This window comes from Rhinoderma darwinii, unplaced genomic scaffold (assembly GCF_050947455.1).
Source record: "Rhinoderma darwinii isolate aRhiDar2 unplaced genomic scaffold, aRhiDar2.hap1 Scaffold_4512, whole genome shotgun sequence".
Lineage (NCBI taxonomy): Eukaryota > Metazoa > Chordata > Amphibia > Anura > Rhinodermatidae > Rhinoderma > Rhinoderma darwinii.
In genome coordinates, this window is record NW_027463944.1 from 64,668 (window position 1) to 87,942 (window position 23,275).

Below are 23,275 nucleotides of genomic sequence, written 5' to 3' on the forward strand. Positions count from 1 at the left end.
AAATCTTGGGGAAATATAGACCCCATCCACAACCTGTCCACATGGTCTGTCACACTATGTAAAATTATTAAAGGGGGCTTCCGGTTTTATGTAAGTGAAGTTCAATCCTTTCTGAAACTTCATCAATTTGCTCCAAAAATTTGACTTTTCTGGAATTTTTGCCAATCACGGAAAATACAGAGAAGAGAATCTGGCGTAGATTTCCATATCTGGCGCACAGGTGGACGGAGAGGCACCGTATTTCATAACGTCCATACGCTTCTTAATAAATCAGGCGCATATTACTCCAACCTAACGCATATAAAGCGCCAGTCTAAGTAAATCCCGCCCTTTGAGTTTCAATTATTCACCAGATCTCTGCTTGCTGTTAGTAAATGGAAACCTCCTCCTTTACATCCAGAGGCTAAATACTGGCACAGACTTAATGCTTCTTACAGCTGAGGGTTTGTTACAGTTCTAAACCCTCTAAACTATTCTCTATGAGCTAACCATCCTGGACTCTGGACTGATACATTTTACCTGCACTGATACATTGTAACAAACTATCAGCACAGCAGAGAGATTTGTGGTGCTGCTTACTGAGGATTGTGTAGAGTTGATACAAATGTAACCGGCCCTCAGCTGTGAGCAGTTTTCCATTTTAAGATGTTTTAGCTTCTGCAAGTTAGCAAGAATGTTCCCAATTAGTGACAGCAAGCAGAGATTTTGCAAGGCTGTACACATGATTGTTTACACTGGATACTTGTAGCAAACCCTCAGCTGTGGGAAGTATTAGTTTTGTACAGGTTTGCAGCTTCTGGATGTAAACAAGAATGTTCTTATTCATTGACAACAAGCAGAGATCCTAAAATGTACAGCCATAGAAATCACCCTTTCTTTAAGATCCCTGTGGCCCCTTTAATAAGATCCCAGTTGATGTGTCCATAGATGGTTTGAAGATGGAGTTCCCCTTTAAGTCTGATAATCCAGAATGTTGGTTCCTTCTGCCTGATTAAAGGGATACATACATATTTCACTTTAGATACATCATAAAACCTGCAACAAGTGTAAAGCCATCCATACGCCTCGGCCAATCGTCTCTGATTGAAAACAGGCGCCGATGACTTTCCGTTGTCATAGAAACCCCATGTTTATTAGTTTATCAGTAATTTAGATTTATCCTGCAGGAACCAGACACCCTGGTAACGTTTAACCGAGGAGCTCTGATTGGTCTGTTGGTGGTGGCGGTTGCCGTGGCGATGGTTATAATTATCAGTCTACTTCTCATCAGACGCAAGCCCTACGGGACCATCAGCCATGGGATTATAGAGGTGAGATTGTGTAAAGGCATGAGAACTGTCCCACTGATTGTCTTCTCTCCAGACATTAAAAATTACACCGAGGTCTTCATAACTCCTACTCATTGTAGCCGAGAGACTGACCAATAGAATTATGATCCTGAGTTATATCCTGTATTATACTCCAGAGCTGCACTCACTATTCTGCTGGTGTAGTCACTGTGTATATACATTACATTACTTATCCTGTACTGATCCTGAGTTACATCCTGTATTATACTCCAGAGCTGTACTCACTATTCTGCTGGTGTAGTCACTGTGTATATACATTACATTACTTATCCTGTACTGATCCTGAGTTACATCCTGTATTATACTCCAGAGCTGCACTCACTATTCTGCTGGTGGAGTCACTGTGCACATACATTACATTACTTATCCTGTACCGATCCTGAATTACATCCTGTATTATACTCCAGAGCTGCACTCACTATTCTGCTGGTGGAGTCACTGTGTACATACATTACATTACTTATCCTGTACTGATCCTGAGTTACATCCTGTATTATACTCCAGAGCTGCACTCACTATTCTGCTGGTGGAGTCACTGTGTACATACATTACATTACTTATCCTGTACTGATCCTGAGTTACATCCTGTATTATACTCCAGAGCTGCACTCACTATTCTGCTGGTGGAGTCACTGTGTACATACATTACATTACTTATCCTGTACTGATCCTGAGTTACATCCTGTATTATACTCCAGAGCTGCACTCACTATTCTGCTGGTGGAGTCACTGTGCACATACATTACATTACTTATCCTGTACTGATCCTGAATTACATCCTGTATTATACTCCAGAGCTGCACTCACTATTCTGCTGGTGGAGTCACTGTGTACATACATTACATTACTTATCCTGTACTGATCCGGAGTTACATCCTGTATTATACTCCAGAGCTGCACTCACTATTCTGCTGGTGGAGTCACTGTGTACATACATTACATTACTTATCCTGTACTGATCCTGAGTTACATCCTGTATTATACTCCAGAGCTGCACTCACTATTCTGCTGGTGGAATCACTGTGTACATACATTACATTACTTATCCTGTACTGATCCGGAGTTACATCCTGTATTATACTCCAGAGCTGCACTCACTATTCTGCTGGTGGAGTCACTGTGTACATACATTACATTACTTATCCTGTACTGATCCTGAGATACATCCTGTATTATACTCCAGAGCTGCACTCACTATTCTGCTGGAGGAGTCACTATGTACATACATTACATATCCTGTACTGATCCTGAGTTACATCCTGTATTATACTCCAGAGCTGCACTCACTATTCTGCTGATGCATTTATACATGGCATTTGCTGCACATAACTGAAGCTTATTACTGGCTCACATCAAATGGCCCCTGCAATGTTTATTTGGGGGTAGGGGTGTAGCTTAAAGGATCCTTATAAAAGTAAATCCATGCAACTCTGTTACCCTCTCCTTTTATTGTGCAGGTGGAGGCTTCCCGGACCCCAGAAGACAAGCACCTGAGTAAAATGCAGAACCAAGGTTACGAAAACCCAACCTACAGATATCTTGAAGAGAATAACTGAGCGACGAGACCGGGTTAATTATTTTCGGCACAGGGGAGGGGCTTTACTTCAGGGGAGGTACAATTAGGGTTGGGGGTGGGGATACGGGTATACAGGGAATATTTACTAAACGGGGAGCGACTGAACGGCCGGTTGACCTGCTCCTTTCAGAACGCCGTTGCAGCATAAGAACTTTATCCGTCGCGGCATCGGGATTTACCGTCTCAAACCGACGCCCAGAAATCCGTCCGATAACGCGCTGAGCACAACAGGTTAACGTTTTAGTCTCTCTCCCCTGTAAATGCACTTAAATTATTTATGACTGAGAAGGGAAAAGAGACCGTTCAGCATTAACCTCTCGTTGTGAGATCTCTCAGCTATAACGCCCCCCCCTCTCCCGACATTGAGTTGCGCCGCACCCCCTCCCCAGCCCTAAAATCCATCAGAGAGACCAGCAATGCATTGCAGCAAATCCCAGTGTTCAGCGCATCCTCCGCGTCCCCTTGTATCGCACCCCATACAATCATTCGTTGCTGCTTCCTAATTTATTTACTCTTCGACTTGTTCGTGGCGTGGTATTTGCACGCCAAAAATCGTAGCGACCCGCCCGTGTTGTGCCGCAAGTAATATTTATCTATGTACTGACCACCGCCCCTTCCTCCTAGTCACGCGTGGTCCTGTGTTTTAAAGATTTTTTATTTTTAGAATCTTTCGTTCATCTAGAATTGATATGCATTTAAAGGGCATCTCCATCAGACGGAGAAGAATAGCCTTTATTGCAGCGGCAGGGGTCAGACGTGTTCCCATGTCATTTTTTCGCATGTAGATGTTTTGCCGTTACCTGCCTCTGTTTATCGGAATGGGGGGAGAACATCAGTGACTACCACTCCTTCTGCAGGAGGTAGTCACAGACACGCCCACTGAGATCCAGGAGTGGGATAAAAGTAGCCAGTCTCAAAATAATTCTAAAAATGAAAAACAGCATTTTTACCCTTTGCACCACTAGCAACCAGCAGATCAATGCACGCACGATGGAGTTCCCCTTTAACCTGTAACTCAAATGGTCATGGCCGAACTGGTAATAATTAATTGCAAGGGAGTTGATTAGACGAGCGCCCCCTAATGGATGGGATGAAACAATGTCTGCCTCTATCACATGCAGGGGACTGGGGGACTAAAAGCGGCACTTTTACCCCAATAGGCCATCTTCTGCCCTGTTACTCATTTTATTACGCACCAACGGATCGGGCTGCCAGAAGCGTCAGGCGTGCTGGAGACGTGGGTGTTGTATATACATCTGTACATATGTGTTTCCGTCTGTTCAATTACGCCGTACCCACGATACCACTACTTCACTGCACTAATCCCATTAAAAAAAACATCCGATTTAGCATAAACAGGCAAATTACGGTAACGCAATTTCACCACCTAAATTGTTTTTGGGGATTGAATTAGATCAATAACGCAAATTTCCAAACTTCGTCATGAGCCCGCCCTAGCTGATAATTTCTGAAAAACGTAATCGATCTAATAGTTTTGGTAGCGTGATGGCGCCTCTAGTAGAATAGCCCGCGTGACGCGGAGGCCCGGGACTGCTGTTGATGTTTTTTTGCTTCCTAACCCTGTCACTAACTTGCCAGGCTGAATACTACGGACTCGCGGCTACGAGCGGGATATGTTTTGTAGCTTCAAGACGCCATTTACGAATAATGACTAGATCAATCCGACCGCTCACGGAGTGACATGAAACCCAATCGAAAAACACATTACAGCTATTCCTAATGGCGAACGCAAAGCAAACCGCCAAAACGGGAGTAAACTATTTGCTCAGCCATGACGACTAAAAACGTAACGCTTGATCATTGAACATCTAAAGAAAAATAGCAAAGCATGTGTGGTAAATGGATCTTGTAAATACAGTAATGGAAATTTCCGGAGAGTCGAGGCCTGTAGATTCTAATCAGTGCATGTTAATTACTGTACTCGTTAACATGTCAATACAACGCCCAGCGACAGAGGGCCCTGTGTACAACCCACAGCAAAATCTGGAGACGTTGCCCACGGCAACCCGCTCTGGAAAAATGAAAGCTGGAATCTGATTGGAGCAATAGGCCATAGCAACCAGAGTACTTCATTTTCCACACTGAAAAAGAAAGTAGTAATCCGATTGGATGAGTAGCAATCAATCAAATTACAGGTCTCATTTGTCCAGAGCAGGTTAGAAAATGGGAGCAGCAATCTGATTGGTTGCTATGGGTAACTGTTCAAGATGTTGCCTGTAGGTTATACACAGAGGACCCGGTGTGCTTGGCGGGGTCACCGTTGTGTATTCGGGGTGAACATAGGGACACTACGTTCGCCAGTGTGACATGACGACTGCTGAATATAATCATGACGATACGATTTTGCTGTATTTTCAATTCTCACCATCAATAAATATTAACTTAAGATAATAAAGAATTGGTGAAAAATTATATGACGCTCAGGTGGGGGGGGGGTATTGTGCGCAATTTATACCAACAGAGCAACAATGAATTGGGACGTCTATACAGCACGTAGAATAAGGCCTCATTCACACGACCAGATAATAGTTTGTTTTTTTCCTTTGGTCCCTTTTAAACGAACGAGAGAAAAACGGGACGAGAGCTATTATGTCACAATTTTAGTCCCAACCCTCTGAAAACCCAAGGAAGGTCACATGATCACGCAGACGCCATTTTCTATTGCTTTACAGCATACAGGGAGCTTTGTCCCATTCAGGTTTTGGGACCTTTTTTTTTGGCTACTGATCACGTCTTCTGAAATGGTGGAAAGTGTTCTATTGGCCGGGCTTATCGCTCATCGATTTGGCCTTCAACAAATGCGCCGCACAGAGTTCATGGCGGAGGCCTCTGCGCCGCGCCAGTGTGGAGGAGACTTCCTGGTTTCGCTTTCTGTTGCTTGGCAACGGATCCGTTAAAATAGGATCGCACGCGCGCACACACACACACAAAACACACACAAAACACGTGGGAAAAGCCTTGCTTGAGTCGGTGTGCGGTCGGTTTTAAAAAAAAAAAAAAAAAACCCCGAGCACACTGAATAGGGCCTAAGAGAAGTGGTGCTGTGCATTGTCCATACAAGCGAAAAGGGGACAGATCCGGTAAATTATACCCTGAATACAGAAGTGCTACTGAGCACGATCTATACGAAGAGCAACAAATACTGGAGACGTCTCTACAGCACGAAGAAGAGAAGTGGCACCATGGAGAAATAACGTAGAATACGCTCGTCTGAATAAGCCCGTACTCGCCAGATTTGGTATATAGGGACAGAGATTCGAACAATCCATACAGTCATTATATAGGGAGCTGTACGATGTAGTTGTCCCTATAAACCAAATATGAGGAGTAAGGGCTTATTCAGACGAACATATTACAAGTTCGTGTGACAGCCGTTTTGTTTTTTTAACGGCCGTCACACTAACGCATTTCAATGGGGCTGTTCACACGGCCGTTTTAACCAGACCATGTGAAGGGACTGTGAAAAAAAAAATAGGACATATCCTATAATCATCCTTTTACACGGATCCCTCAATAGACTGAAGGATCTGCGTAAACTAGTCCTGCACGGGTGCAACTCAGACATGAAAAACTGTGGTTTTTCACATCCAAATTGGCACTCTGTGTGAATCGGACCTTCCAGACCATAGATCAGTACATGGGATAGGAGAAGTAGCGCCGTGTACGGTTCCCTACATAATACACATAAAATATAAAATTGGATGTTCCTGTAGTACAGGGATAATTATCGGCCCGGACCGCACCATTTTTTGTAGCATGATCACTTGTGCTTAGTTGCCGGCTAGAGATGAACCGTGATCACGGAGAATAGCAAAACGTTCCCATAAGAGTGGGGGTCTCCCATATAAAATGACTAGGAAGTGCTGCCCCTTTCTAGCAGTGGGTTAAATCTGCTGCACAAGCCACATCCAGATTTTAGGCCAATCCACAGCAGATAAAATCCGTGACTTGGGCACATGGTCTTGTAATCGGCGAATCCCTCCCATCCACCGTGCGGAATACTGCAGCTCTGCTTCTTCAGATTGGCTGCTGTGGATAAGCACAAGCCCACCACGATTTCGGAAAGTTCTTTCCATTACAGCGAATAATTACATATATTCCAATAAAATTTGCCCATGACCACGAAGTGTAAAAACAAAAAACACCTAACACTGAACTATAAGAACAAACTTTATTCATTATACAAACACAACAGAAGAAAAAAAAAAATTCCAAAAACATTCAGGACGTGGGCCGACTACATTAAACAATCCGCTCTCAGCCGCAGGATAATATCCACAATCGGAGTCCCCTGTACAATGAGCAGTATATGAAATATCATGTGATCAATTTACAAAAAAAGAAACCGTGATTGAGGCGGCTCCTGTAATAAAATGGCAGCTGCCGGTGTCCACGAACATTATCTGTACATATCCAGTGGGCAATAATTTATACAGATTTACCCACGGAGTAAATTCTCAGTTACGAGCTGCGATTCGCAGGCAATTTATGAGCCCCATGTGTTTGATGGAGACTCCACGTCGTAATCCTCCTGGTATCTCGCCGCCGCGGTGGTCTCAGGATCCAGCGGCTCACATGGTAAAGTAGTGATACATTGTCACAAACATAACCAGCATCTGTGGAGAGACGAGGGCGGTTATAGGGCAGACGATTAACGCAGGATTAAAATTTCTAGACCCAAAACTGCTGCTATGACCATTAAAGGGCAAGTGCGCCCAATACAGGAGGCGGAAAATGTCCTGGTTCACCACATTGCAATAATTTATATATATTTTAATACTTTTCTATAAAATGTAAAAAAAAAAAATTAAAATATTTCTTAAAAAAATTTTTATTTTTTTTATAAACCAATTTTTAGGAGGCGTATACTTTCCAATATAAGGCCCTGTTCACATCTGCGTTGGGCCATTCCGTTGAGCAGAACAAGGAAATAGCGGAAGTGCCGGATCCATTGAACAACGGAGACAAGCAGCGCCCAACAGAACATATTGACTTCATTGGGTACCGCCGTGTACTCCATCGATTTACCAGAAACAATAGCGCAACATTCGGGGCTATTGTTTCCGGTATGGTTTACGTAATCTGCGACGGAGGCCCCAACGCATATGTGAACAGGTCGCAATAAACATATACATATATATTTTATTTCGAGCCCCTTTTAATGGGGCGTTGTATCTATATGGAGAAGATGTACCCTCCAGTTTGTCACAGATAGTTAGAGCCGGCTTATGTCCGATCCTGCGGTACAATAACCGATTCATGGGAATAATGAGACAAAAGAGTTCACAGCAGGCTGTAAAGCAAGTTAGGGGTCATGCTGACATCTGGTGGCCAATACGAAAACTACATAAATTATACATCTTTAGGTCATTTAACCCAACTCTTATCCACAATCCAACTTACCGTCCACATGAGAATAGCAAATCCAAACCAAGAGATTCCCCACGTGTAGCTGTCGATCGCATGTCCAATGTGCTCAAAGCACCCCTGAAATATTAAATGCATAACAATTACATAAAACTCACACTTTGCCGTGAGGTATTGGTATTCCCAATATCACAACATCTGCTGACTGTTATATGAGGTCTTATACTCCAGTCACATCCAGAGCTGCATTCAAAATCATGCAGGCCAATATTTGGAATCCATCAGCACTAAGTGAAAAGAAAGACACAGTCCAGCTTTGCTGAGGTCTTACAATGCACGAATGAGGTGCATTGTGGGTATATCCCTGCCCCCCTACTAAACTAGGGCATTGTACTGGGCGCCAATATGAGCCAGCCTACACGTCAAAGCTGGAGTAACACACAAGGCCGGCTCCAGGAGTACGAGGTGGTGGTCCTGGTTATGTACCAACCCAGAAACCCTTAAGAATTAACCATTGCTGCTTTTTATCAGAAACAGCGCCACACTTGTCCATAGGTTATGTTTGGTATCACAGCTCAGCTCCATTGAGGGGAATGGGGCTGAGCTGCAATACCACACACAACCTGTGGATAGGTGTGGCGTTGTTTTTTTTTAAGAAAGCAGCAAAAGTTTTTCTTATCCTGGACAACCCCTTGAAGAGACTTTTAGACTCTTACAGTCCCTTGAAGCCCCCGACAGAAGTCCCGCAGACAAATAACACTGGAGGAATTACCGAAGTAAACAAGTAAGACTTCAGCCCGATGCGGCAGGCTTGCTTGTTCAGGATCTGGAAATTTGCATCCCTCGTACAACACCAGAATGGCCACGGGGCATCAGACTCATTATATTTATTGCGAAAAGTGGAAGAGTAATCGATCCAGTCCTTGGGCCCGTCCACTCCGCAGCACGATTTCTGCCAAACGGAAATTACATTTTTATTTTAAGTTTATTTCTTTACATTTATTACAAAAAATATTTTTTTTTACGTTTTTTTTTGTCCCAATTAAAAACTAAATATATATATAAAAAAAAAAAAAAAAATTGTATTTTTTATTTTTTGACACTGGTCATTCCTGGGCCTCAATGAAAAATCTGCAACTTGGCCGCTCGCGCACAATGTATAATACTGACGTCTTCTACACTGCAGGGGCCCCTCCGGCACCAGGGCCCGTGTGCCACTGCTACATCTAACCCAGTGTCCAATGAAATGAATCACTTCAGCCATGGTTTTCATTGGGCGTCCTCGCAGCTTCTAGTACTGAGCACGGATGATACGCTAAGGACGTCAGCGAAAAAAACCAAAACCGGCATTTACATCAGAGGGGCCCCTCTATAAAGAGCCACGGGGTCAGCGCCGCTTCACACTCACTTCCAACATAATCCTCTTCCAGAAGTTGGTGATCTCGTTGCCTGCGGAGGAGTCTTCCGCGAAGCGTTGAAGCATTTGCATCTTGATGACATTGGAGTTGATCATCTACACGGAGAGGGAGGGGAAGGGGAAAAAAACATGGTAAGTATTTAGAAATAAAAATGATAAAAAAAATTCCTAAATAACCACAAAACACCGAACTAATTATATTCCTACAACTTACATAATCCCGATGTGTGAACGATGTGATACAGGAGGCGCATTCGAAAATGTATACGATCATCATCAGCACCAGGTACTGCGGGAGGAGGAAGGGGGAAAAGAGAGGAGCCTCAGAGATAAACATTCTTCACATTTAGACCCTGTAAATATGTTTACGTATGTTGAGATCTGATCGCTTTAAAAAGGGATTGTCCAAGATTAGCCACAGCGCTACTACTGACCACTGGTTGTGTGAGGTATTGCAGCTCAGCCCTATTCACTTCACTGAAGCGGAGCTGTAATACCAGACACAACCCGGACAGGTGTGGCGCTATTTTTGGAAGAAAGCCGCCATTTTTTTCTAATCCTGGACAATTCCTTTAAGTTACAGGGTCAAATCCTCAAAGTCTGAACACACAATACCCCCCCCCCCCCCTCCCCCCAATGACTGCACTGGCCCTGCCCTCGACCTCCATGGATCATCAGCTTACCACCATTAACATGGTCCGACTGCCCTTCAATGCAGACACGATTCCATAAACTGCTAGAAGGAAGAAGGAGAATCCACAGAATATTCCGATCCAGCCGCCCGCAAACACGTCATCTTTTCCAGTCACCCCCAAAACTGGGTAAACGTAGTAGGGATCGGTGGTGGCCCAGATGGTTTCAGCGAATAAGGCCAAGCCACAGAGCTGGAGATAAAAGACAGGACATGGAGTCAGGGTAGTGAGAAAAATATTTTTATTGTGGTCAGAGATAAAATTCTTATATATAGGGGGCAGTATTATAGTAGTTATATTCTTGTATATAGGGGGCAGTATTATAGTAGTTATATTCTTGTATATAGGTGGCAGTATTATAGTAGTTATATTCTTGTATATAGGGGGCAGTATTATAGTAGTTATATTCTTGTATATAGGAGCAGTATTATAGTAGTTATATTCTTGTATATAGGGGCAGTATTATAGTAGTTATATTCTTGTATATAGGAGCAGTATTATAGTAGTTATATTCTTGTATATAGGGGGCAGTATTATAGTAGTTATATTCTTGTATATAGGAGCAGTATTATAGTAGTTATATTCTTGTATATAGGAGGCAGTATTATAGTAGTTATATTCTTGTATATAGGGACAGTATTATAGTAGTTATATTCTTGTATATAGGGGCAGTATTATAGTAGTTATATTCTTGTACATAGGGGGCAGTATTATAGTAGTTATATTCTTGTATATAGGGGCAGTATTATAGTAGTTATATTCTTGTACATAGGTGGCAGTATTATAGTAGTTATATTCTTGTATATAGGGGGCAGTATTATAGTAGTTATATTCTTGTATATAGGAGCAGTATTATAGTAGTTATATTCTTGTATATAGGGGCAGTATTATAGTAGTTATATTCTTGTATATAGGAGCAGTATTATAGTAGTTATATTCTTGTATATAGGGGGCAGTATTATAGTAGTTATATTCTTGTATATAGGAGCAGTATTATAGTAGTTATATTCTTGTATATAGGAGGCAGTATTATAGTAGTTATATTCTTGTATATAGGGACAGTATTATAGTAGTTATATTCTTGTATATAGGGGCAGTATTATAGTAGTTATATTCTTGTACATAGGGGGCAGTATTATAGTAGTTATATTCTTGTATATAGGGGCAGTATTATAGTAGTTATATTCTTGTATATAGGAGCAGTATTATAGTAGTTATATTCTTGTACATAGGGGGCAGTATTATAGAAGTTATATTCTTGTATATAGGGGCAGTATTATTGTAGTTATATTCTTGTATATAGGGGCAGTATTATAGTAGTTATATTCTTGTATATAGGAGCAGTATTATAGAAGTTATATTCTTGTATATAGGGGCAGTATCATAGTAGTTATATTCTTGTATATAGAGGCAGTATTATAGTAGTTATATTCAGGAGCAGTATTATGTTAGTTATATTCTTGTATATAGGGGCAGTATTATAGTAGTTATATTCTTGTATATAGGGGGCAGTATTATAGTAGTTATATTCTTGTATATAGGGGCAGTATTATAGTAGTTATATTCTGGTATATAGGGGCAGTATTATAGTAGTTATATTCTTGTATATAGGGGGCAGTATTATAGTAGTTATATTCTTGTATATAGGGGCAGTATTATAGTAGTTATATTCTTGTATATAGGAGCAGTATTATAGTAGTTATATTCTTGTGTATAGGGGCAGTATTATAGTAGTTATATTCTTGTATATAGGAGCAGTATTATAGTAGTTATATTCTTGTATATAGGAGACAGTATCATAGTAGTTACATTCTTGTATATAGGAGCAGTATTATAGTAGTTATATTCTTGTATATAGGGGCGGTATTATATTCTTGTGTATAGGGGCAGTATTATAGTAGTTATATTCTTGTATATAGGAGCAGTATTATAGTAGTTATATTCTTGTATATAGGGGGCAGTATTATAGTAGTTATATTCTTGTATATAGAGGTCAGTATTATATTAGTTATATTCTTGTATATAGGAGGCAGTATTATAGTAGTGATATTCTTGTATATAGGGGCAGTATTATAGTAGTTATATTCTTGTATATAGGAGCAGTATTATAGTAGTTATATTCTTGTATATAGGAGCAGTATTATAGTAGTTATATTCTTGTATATAGGGGTAGTATAGTAGTTATATTCTTGTATATAGGAGCAGTATTATAGTAGTTATATTCTTGTATATAGGAGCAGTATTATAGTAGTTATATTCTTGTATATAGGAGCAGTATTATAGTAGTTATATTCTTGTATATAGGGGCAGTATTATAGTAGTTATATTCTTGTATATAGGAGCAGTATTATAGTAGTTATATTCTTGTATATAGGAGCAGTATTATAGTAGTTATATTCTTGTATATAGGGGCAGTATTATAGTAGTTATATTCTTGTATATAGGAGCAGTATTATAGTAGTTATATTCTTGTATATAGGGGGCAGTATTATAGTAGTTATATTCTTGTATATGGCAGGCAGTATTATAGTAGTTATAGTCTTGTATATAGGAGCAGTATAAGGGCGGGTTCACACGTGGCGGAATTTCACTTAAATTCCGCTGCGGACACTCCGCAGCGTTAATCCGCAGCGGTGCCGTTTGTCCATTGACTTACACTTTAATTTAGCAGTGTTCGTTTAGACGAGGCGTAAAATTCCGCTGCGGAGCATAGGCTGCGGAGCGGAATTTGGTGTCCGCAGCATGCTCTGTCTGTTGCGGAGCAGTGGCGGACTCATGGCGGAATTTCTCCATTGACTTCAATGGAGAGTCAAAATTCCGCAATGAAGTCCGCAGATCTTATGTGTGCTGCGGAGCGTATTGGTTTTGCTACCATGACATTTCTTCATTCTGGCTGGACCTATGTATTTCTAGGTCTACAGCCAGACTGAGGAAGTCAATGGGGCTCCCGTAATGACGGGAGCGTTGCTAGGAGACGTCTGTAAATAGTCACTGTCCAGGGTGCTGAAAGAGTTACGCGATCGGCAGTAACTGTTTCTGCACCCGGGACAGTGACTACCGATCTCAATATACATGTATCTGTAAAAAAACATATAAGTTCATACTTACCGAGAACTCCCTGCTTCTGTCTCCAGTCCGGCCTCCCAGGATGACGTTTCAGTCTAAGTGACGGCTGCAGCCAATCACAGGCCAAGCACAGGCTGCAGCGGTCACATGGACTGGCGCGTCATCCAGGGAGGTCGGGCTGGATGCCGAAAGAGGGACGCGTCACCAAGACAACGGCCGGTAAGTATGAAATTCTTTTACTTTCACTAGGGAAAGTGCTGTCCCTTCTCTCTATCCTGCACTGATAGGGAGAAGGGAAGCACTTTTCCCGCAGTCCGCAGCAGCTAGTCCGCATCAATTTTCTGCACATTTTGTGCAGATCCGCAGCAGAATCTGCAACGCAGATTCTGTGCGGCATTGATGCGGACAGTTGCGGAGGAAATCCGCCACGTGTGGTCATGCCCTTATAGTAGTTATATTCTTGTATATAGGGGCAGTATTATAGTAGTTATATTCTTGTATATAGGGGGTATATAGGGGGCAGTATTATAGTAGTTATATTCTTGTATATAGGGGGCAGTATTATAGTAGTTATATTCTTGTATACAGCAGGCAGTATTATAGTAGTTATAGTCTTGTATATAGGAGCAGTATTATAGTAGTTATAGTCTTGTATATAGGGGCAGTATTATAGTAGTTATATTCTTGTATATAGGGGGCAGTATTATAGTAGTTATATTCTTGTATATAGCAGGCAGTATTATAGTAGTTATATTCTTGTATATAGGGGCAGTATTATAGTAGTTATATTCTTGTATATAGGGGGCAGTATTATAGTAGTTATATTCTTGTATATAAAGGGCAGTATTATAGTAGTTATATTCTTGTATATAGGGAGCAGTATTATAGTAGTTATATTCTTGTATATAGGGGGCAGTATTATAGTAGTTATATTCTTGTATATAGGAGCAGTATTATAGTAGTTATATTGTATATAGGGGGCAGTATTATAGTAGTTATATTCTTGTATATAGGGGCAGTATTATAGTAGTTATATTCTTGTATATAGGGGGCAGTATTATAGTAGTAATATTCTTGTATATAGGAGCAGTATTATAGTAGTTATATTCTTGTATATAGGGGGCAGTATTATAGTAGTTATATTCTTGTATATAGGAGCAATATTATAGTAGTTATATTCTTGTATATAGGGGGCAGTATTATAGTAGATATATTCTTGTATATAGGAGCAGTATTATAGTAGTTATATTCTTGTATATAGGGGCAGTATTATAGTAGTTATATTCTTGTATATAGGGGGCAGTATTATAGTAGTTATATTCTTGTATATAGCAGGCAGTATTATAGTAGTTATATTCTTGTATATAGGGGGCAGTATTATAGTAGTTATATTCTTGTATATAGGGACAGTATTATAGTAGTTATATTCTTGTATATAGGAGGCAGTATTATAGTAGTTATATTGTTGTATATAGGAGCAGTATTATAGTAGTTATATTCTTGTATATAGGAGCAATATTATAGTAGTTATATTCTTGTATATAGGGGGCAGTATTATAGTAGATATATTCTTGTATATAGGAGCAGTATTATAGTAGTTATATTCTTGTATATAGGGAGCAGTATTATAGTAGTTATATTCTTGTATATAGGAGCAGTATTATAGTAGTTATATTCTTGTATATAGGAGGCAGTATTATAGTAGTTATATTCTTGTATATAGGGGCAGTATTATAGTAGTTATATTCTTGTATATAGGAGCAGTATTATATATTAAATAAAAATTCCTTTCCGGCTGCACCTATACATTTTTTCATGAGCTTGGACTGACCTGTAAAGCAGCATTCCACAAGTCTTCCTGGGGCTACTGAATGGTATGTGTAAGGGGGGGGGGGCAGAGAGTAATATATATATATATATATATATATATACACACACACACACACACAGCACTGGCACTGTTATTATAGGTAGGACCTGAGTGGGTCGGCAGCTATTAAGGCCTGATTTTTGTAGTTAAAACCATTTTTTGACCTGACACTGTAGGGATGATCACCCCCAACAATCTCATCTATAGTGGTGGTGGTAGTAGTAGTGGTGCCGGTGGTGGATTGAATGGCTCTCTCATGTGTTCATTACCTGCAGGAGTCTATTCCATATATATTGGACACACATTTGGCCTCTACTCACCATAATGACCACATTTCCAAACACGATGATCGCCACGAGGCCTGCGTTACCCTTCTCCGCCATCTTGGGTCGTTACCTGTAAGAGATACAACCCATTACATTTTGTTTGCCCTTCCTAATCAACCCTAATACAGAACAGATAATCTGGTGCAGGTCATAGCATTGCCCCGAACCAAAAGTCATGACTAGTCGTGCCCTGCGCTGGGCAAATAGCCATCAAGATACCTCAATCCCATGTGATCAGCTCTGGGCAAAGCAGAGAACCCTTTAAAAGGGCACCTACAACCCGACTTATGACTCCTGTACATGAAGGGCCCGGCAGAAACCCATACAAAGCGGAAACAACCTCACGCAGATGAACAAAACGGATTATTATGTATTAGAATTTACGCCAGAAAACCCTCTAGTGGTGGCTAGGAGTAGTCAGATTATCATGTAACTGTCTATGAAGGGGGTTTGGTGCTTTGTATCAGGAAAACGGATCTCCGATCGATAAAAAGATATATTATGAAATCAGCGCAGAATTCTGGATCTAAAAATTATGAAGGGTTAAAAGGCGGAGACTCATTGAGATTTCAGAGGCAACTGCTATTAACCCCTATATGCCTCTGCTATCACGTGACAAGCTGCTCTCTAAGGTTGGGTTCACATAGTGCAGATTTGGGCGCAGATTTGTGAGCAAAACCCAGAAGAGGTTTCAAAACGGAATGGGAAATAAAAAAGGAAGAACTTCCGCTTCTTCCTCCTGGATCCGCTCTTGGCTTTGCCTCAAAAACCTACATCAAAATCTGCACCAAATTTGCAAAGTGTGAATGCAGCCTAATAGAGAGGCAGAGTGGGGCGGCTGCAGCACTGATGAGAATTACTACAAGCCGAAGAAACGTAATCATAGAATGGAAAGTTCTGCAACTTTCTAATATACTTTGCGCTTCAATTCTGCACCGTTTTCAAGATCTATGCTTGGTGTCAGTGAACGGGAAGATCCATGTTCACATCCAGAGTCCGAAAACCCAATACTGCTCACAGCTGCGGGTCGGTTACAATTGTATCCTGTCCAGGATCGAAGCTGACATTTTACATGCACTGATACATTGTAGCAAACTATCAGGACAGGAGAGAGATTTGAGTCGCTGATATATTTAGCTCACATGGGATTCACTGGATACAATAGGAACAAACCCCCAGCTGAGAGATGTATTAGGTCAGGATAAGTTTTCAGTCTCTGGATGTAAACACTGATGTTTCTATTCACTGACAGCCAAAATCTTTTCACATTCCTGCAGCCCGATCACCCTACAGCTACAATGTAACAGCAGGAATGCCATTAGGCTGCGTTCAGACAGAAGAGTTTTTCTGCTGTAAGTTTTGCCGCGCGTGTGACATTTATTACAAAGAAAAAAATAAATCAGCTGCCAAATTTTGCAACAAATCCTCAATTTGGGTCTAAAATGCGCAGACACGGGAACGTGGCCTCAAATATTGTAATTCGCACTAGTCCCACGGTGCAATCAAAACGCAGTTTATTGCCGGTTACCACCATCGCGCTGCAAAACGCTTCCGTGATTTCACGGTAATAAACGCAGCTTGACCGCACCGTGCGAATAGATCCGAACAATTACACGCGGCCTCAGTGATCGGAGGAGAACAAAACAGACAAATTGTAAACGACGGACACTCCGCGCCAGCGACCGTCACCGATCAACGTTACACCGCATCCTGCAGACCCAACAAGTGTCCAGGCAGGTACAGATGTAGCAGAGCTGAGCTCAACACTTGGTACAAAGGATGGTAAAATCCCAAACATGTGTGATTAGCTGTGGTGTTACATAGGACTGCAGGTAACATCTACTACATTATCTGTAATCAGAGTTATCACCGTGTTATCTGTGGTGTTACATAGGACTGCAGGTAACACTACTACATTATCTGTACTCAGAGTTATCACTGTGTTATCTGTGGTGTTACATAGGACTGCAGGTAACATCTACTACATTATCTGTACTCAGAGAGTTATCACTGTGTTATCTGTGGTGTTACATAGGACTGCAGGTAACATCTACTACATTATCTGTACTCAGAGAGTTATCACTGTGTTATCTGTGGTGTTACATAGGACTGCAGGTAACATCTACCACATTATCTGTACTCAGAGCGTTATCACTGTGTTATCTGTGGTGTTACATAGGACTGCAGATAACATCTACTACATTATCTGTACTCAGAGAGTTATCACTGTGTTATGTGTGGTGTTACATAGGACTGCAGGTAACATCTACTACATTATCTGTACTCAGAGAGTTATCACTGCACAGGAACAAGACAGCCCCCAAAGAATTACATAACAAACACAGCTCTGCTACATCCCACAGTAAAGAGCCCCTTGCAGATCCTCTTTGACCACATTGCATATCCTGACCAGACGTTGCTATACACTAAAGTCACAATTACACAAAGTGACCATTTAAAGACGACGGATGATGGGAGTCGGTAACAATAAGCGCCCCACGTAAATAAGCAGCATGACTAATAACGAAACATCAAACAGTGAGAAAATCGCAACCGGACAATCGCTTTGTGTCTCCGACGCTCTGCACTCACAGACAATAATAAATCCAAGCACAATGTGAAGGGCTCGTCCAGTTGCAGCAAATAAAAGGTTAAACTTTGTGTAATAAAAAGTGATACAATTCTCCAATATACTTTCTGGAGAAGTTCCTAAAAGTTTCCAAGATCTCTGCTTGCTTTCATTCCAATGGAACCTTCAATATTCACTTCCAGCTAATACAATTCTGTCCCGGTCATGTGTTGGACACAGCTGCACGGCTCGTTACAGCGCTCTGATACTGGTACTGTAACGAGCCATACACCTGTGTGTTATCACATGACCAGGGAATCACAGCAGCTGCAGTGTCCGCACAAAGCAAATAATCCCACATACAAAACCGATCCCCACACCAAACGAATGCGTTATTATCTAGAATACGAACGTATGTGATCTGCAACCAGGCAGGGGATGAGAAGAGTTGTAGTTTCCCAACAGCTGAAGAGCTGCAAATCATTGATTCTGCATGTTGGGAGTTTTAGTTCCACATAAGAAGAGCTAGAAAAGGTAAAAGGTTGCAGGACGTATATGCTAGAAATGACTGGGGGTTGTAGTCCCAATGCAGCTACAGGTCGCAGACCATAGAAGTATCGTATTTATCGCCATGACGGACTGGTGAAATAAATCAGCCTCTGTTCACATTGGAGCTATTTTACCATAAAGGTAAAAAACAATTTTTTTTTAAAAAAAAAGATAAAAATATAAAAATGCCCAAAATAAAAAAACATAAAAAACTAAAAAAAAACATGAAAAACTAAATGCAAAAACATTTTAAAAAAAATAGAGCAGGTTTTATAATTTTCCCCAGATAATTGCATTGCGGATGTAATAGACCCCCAGCCATCAGCCCTCTATGGGAGCGGTGTGGCTCCGTGCACCTGTACTCACCTGCAGCTCAGAGTCAGGTGTCTCCACCTCTGCCGGGATGAGTGAAGCTCTGGAGCGTGGAGCGGCTGGTACATCTGAGGGGGGGGTGATCTCAGGTGTCCTATCATATGGGGTGCAGAAACCACTGGGAGGAGGAGACACTACCTGCGGCTCCCCTCCCCCTCCTCCAGGCGTCTTTTGCTCTATTGTTGGGGTCAGTTTGATGTTTACATCGAGGATCTGAAGTCAAACTGGTTTGTGGGGAAACAAAGAATCTCCGGGAGTAAAATCAAGTTTCTCCAAATTGAGATAAGAGCGAAACTCATCCAGCGGGGCCGACGGATTACAAAAATATTCAGTCCCTCGGGAACTAGGAGTGGACGAAAGTCACATCCCAACCCCCCTTCTATCCCTTGTGTATGATGTGGCCCCCCCCCCTGTGGTTGATCATCACGTGGCGATCGTATCGGGGATGTTACAGGTCTGAGTTTGGGGGCTCCCAAGGTGGAAGGTTTCCTGGGGCCCAACTCAAGATCTGTACCAGGGCCCCCACCTACCATTTATAATACTGGTGTCTACTTATGTGGCAGAGGGGCACCAGGGCCTGGGCCCACCAGCTCCTCCGGCACCCCCTATATGCTATGTTGTCTTTTGGCGCCTCGATCAGCAGTGATTTCAATTTTCTTAATGTCCCCCTCCATGACATGTTGGGTCCCCCACCCCCGTTTGCTCCCCTTCAGTGCCTTTAAAAGTTAACGGCCCTTATTCAGCTGGTGAATTTCCGTGCTGATAATGGGAGTGATTGTCGTACTAGAAGTCTTTCATGACCATTTTCAAGATCTCTGCTTGGTGTCAGTGAAATGGAACATTCTTGTTTGCATCCATAGGCTGAAAACCCACCCTGACAAGAAGGAACGTTGATACACTGTAACGAGAGCTACACCAAAAAACCCTCGTAAGGAAAGGGACACGTAGCGGCCGCCAGGTGGCTGAGGTGCAGCCAAACACAGAGCCATCAAGCGGTGTCACCACAAGTCGACGCGGTTTTTAAATGATCGTTAAAGCGCTTGTACCAGAATCAAAAATGATCACTTATCCGCAGGGTAGGTAACAATTTTCTGACCACTGGGCCGCCACCAACCGCTCGACTGTTTCCATCAGTCTCATAGACATTGAATGGAGTGGTGGGCACACGCTCGACGCGGCTCCATTCAAGCTCCTCCTCACTGGGGGTGCAGTGAGGAGGAACAAGGGTTCGGGACCCCCCATTCTTATGATCATTGGGGCCCCGGCGATCAGAAAATGATCACCTATTCTGTGGATAGTTTTTGATTCTTTTTGGGTGCTACGTCCCTAACCTCAGGGTGTCCGTACAAATGGCGGCCAAGCGGCGGTAACAGGTAACGCACGTGCTTTCAATGTGCTGCACCAGTACAGACCGTACAGCCGAGAAGCACAGCCCGAGCGCGGGGTCAGCAGAGGGGCCGCTGCTATGGATCGTGTGGGTTTTATTGGCTGACAGGCGCCTGTGCTCGCGTAAGATTTATCAGCCGTGGCACCGAGATGGGCGCCCCCGCGCTGGCTCACTGCTTTTATTTGGGCTGAGTCACTGTGTGTCGGCGGCAGTTTCCACTTCTGCTGATTTTTTGGATGTCGTCTCCGGCTTCTGATTTGTCGCCTCAGTTTCTGAATAAATGCGTAGGAATCACGAAGATAAAAACAACACGTCACCTGCTGCCAGCGCAGAGCGGGTATAAGCCGCAGGGCAGGACAGCCATCACCATTCCTCACATTACTAAGGTATCTGGCTGCTGTCAGTGAATAGAAACCTTCTTGTTTATATCCAGTGGATGAAAACCTGTAAAGACCTAGTTGCTCTAGTCTGTTGCAATGTATCAGCGTAGATGATATTCTCTGAGCAGAAGACAGCAGCAGCCAGATATCGTGCCCTGGACTGGTAGCTCCTGGGCCCCAATACAAAATCTCTTACAGGCCCCCCCCCTACCATGTGCCATTTATAATACCGGTGCCTTCTTACGTGGTAGAGGGGCCTCTGGGACTGCTACCTCTACACCCCTATAGTTACACCTCTGCTTACCTATCATGATACATTGTAACAAACCCTCAGCTGTGTGAGCAGTACTACCTAGGCCAGGAGTGTTTTTCTGCCTAAATAAGAATGTTTCCATTCCCTGACAGCTAGTAGAGATTTAAAAAAACTGTGACTGAAATACAAAGTGTTATAGAAAGCTGCAGAAATGTGTTATAACTGGGTGACTCTTAATACTGTGACATTTTTTTAAGAAGGAGAGTCCAGAGTCAAAGTTAATACCACCCATGAGGCAGTAGGTGGAGCCAACGGGGCTAGAGTCCCACCCCCAAGGATCCCAGAGCCATCGTTTAAAGGCTGAAAAGTAAAATCATCCCCAAATGTATTTGTTTTCCTTTGTATTGGAGATGATTGATTACAATCCCAATAGGAAAATGTTATCAGAACCGCGAGATTGTGTCAAGCCACGGCGGCCGGATGATCTGTCATGGCGGCCGGACGATCTGTCATGGCTGCCGAACGATCTTTACGTCTTGGTTTTGCCCATTTCTTGATACTGTACATAATATCTATATAATCTCCAGTGAGTGTACAGGACCTGATCTTATCTCTACCGGAACGCGGCTCAGCACAGCAGGGGTTAAAGCAGACTCGCATTGTTTCGCTGGAATCCCCTCCGACCGGTCGGTCAAATTCTAGGATATTATCTGTTTTTTTCTGTACCTTGTGGAATGACGGCAATGTGGTCGGGTGTCCTGCCTGTGCTGGAGGGCGCTGTCTACCCCTCCTCCCCTTCAGATTACAGGTAAAGAACGTGGATGACGGCTGGAAGTGCGACCACCTGCAACGACTCGCTGACTGCAGAATGTCTCGCTTCTTATTTCCAGTTTTAGTCCATATTTTTTTTTTCTCCCGTAGAGAAATCGTTACAATTGCACCCACCGACTTATATTCAGGGCCAACAATAGCCTCACGCCCCCGGGTCCCACTGATGGAGGCCTCTGATTTGCTAATGGGGGTAACTATTATGTAAACATAGGAACACTGACTGATACATTGTATCAATGCTTGAGTTCCGCACCTGACCCCGCCCCCAACCCCCATCATGTTTGACCGGTCCAAGCTCAGAAGCAGAAAGACCGGTTCCGCGTGAATGTTCCCATACCGTACATATCCCGCATACCGCGGGACGGCGAGGAATGACAAAGCCCCAGAACAGGATTTAAAGGGGTACTACACTAATACAAAACAGGGTGACAGATCACAAGTGTAAAGGAGTCCCTCGTTAGAAATGGAAATTTCCTCCTGCGGCATCCGTACTAGGGGAGACGTCCTGCAGATAAGCCTTGGTTTGGTATAAAACCAAAGACTTGTGGGGTAACATAAAAGGACAATTCCAGAATTCCCTATTGAGAAGTCCTCATACAGTTTCATGAATAGAATGGCAGAAATCAGTGAAGACTGACACACAAGCAAATCAGTAGGAGAGAGTGCAGGAAGGATAACTGTGCATTACAAAGGGAGATGTATATGGCTTCTCGGGCCTGTGGAAAGCTGGGTGACACCCTACATACATCTGTATAATAAACTAGACTGGGAAAATGTCGCATTTTTGGGTTGTCACAATTGTCTGTGGGTTTCTGAGGCGTCACACTGGTCATGAACGCAGCCGATACGGGTGGAATATTCGCTTTTTGGACGAGGAGAGTCTGAATTTAGGAAGAATGACGTCCGGTGACACTCCAGGAGCGCCTGGGACAAGTGAAACTCTGGGGGGGGGCAGCAGGTATCAACTATGGGACGGCACACAATGCAGGAGGGGCCAGTGTTATTACCTGCCCCAAGAATGGCGCAAACCACTCCCCAAATTTCAAAATAGGAACCAATATGGCCACCAGTAAAGTCCCCACTGGGTTTCCATTCAGTTTCCATAGTCTTTCATCCCCCCCACTCCCAATATTGTCAGATGACTAAGCAGGTTTGCCATTCAGAACCCTAGGAAAGCCTATGACTAGTACTACAGCTTCCATGGGCTTATCACCCAGCTTTTCCAGACTCCTGAATGACAGATTTGCCGT

The 23,275-nt window shown here is 42.6% G+C and overlaps 2 protein-coding genes across 3 annotated transcripts in view; one reads left to right on the top strand and one right to left on the bottom strand.

The window, feature by feature from the left end:
* LOC142716471 (amyloid beta precursor like protein 1-like) overlaps nt 1-3,210 on the top strand; it is a 57,215-nt gene extending 54,005 nt beyond the window's left edge. For both annotated transcript variants that reach the window (XM_075848703.1, XM_075848704.1), the window contains 2 exons: nt 1,167-1,310; nt 2,807-3,210. In XM_075848703.1, coding sequence (XP_075704818.1) covers nt 1,167-1,310; nt 2,807-2,905 — 243 coding nt within the window. In that variant the 3' untranslated portion in view covers nt 2,906-3,210. The remainder of the gene's footprint in view (nt 1-1,166; nt 1,311-2,806) is intronic.
* A 4,962-nt stretch (nt 3,211-8,172) lies between these two features.
* Nucleotides 8,173-15,880, bottom strand: LOC142716472 (uroplakin-1a-like). The gene is made up of 7 exons (XM_075848705.1): nt 15,679-15,880; nt 10,414-10,614; nt 9,945-10,019; nt 9,722-9,826; nt 9,086-9,265; nt 8,350-8,433; nt 8,173-8,184 (listed from the first exon to the last, which is right to left on the bottom strand). Exons 1-7 carry the CDS (start codon nt 15,739-15,741, stop codon nt 8,173-8,175), a joined length of 720 nt encoding a protein of 239 aa, XP_075704820.1. The 5' UTR covers nt 15,742-15,880.
* Between the last annotated feature and the right edge of the window lie 7,395 nt (nt 15,881-23,275).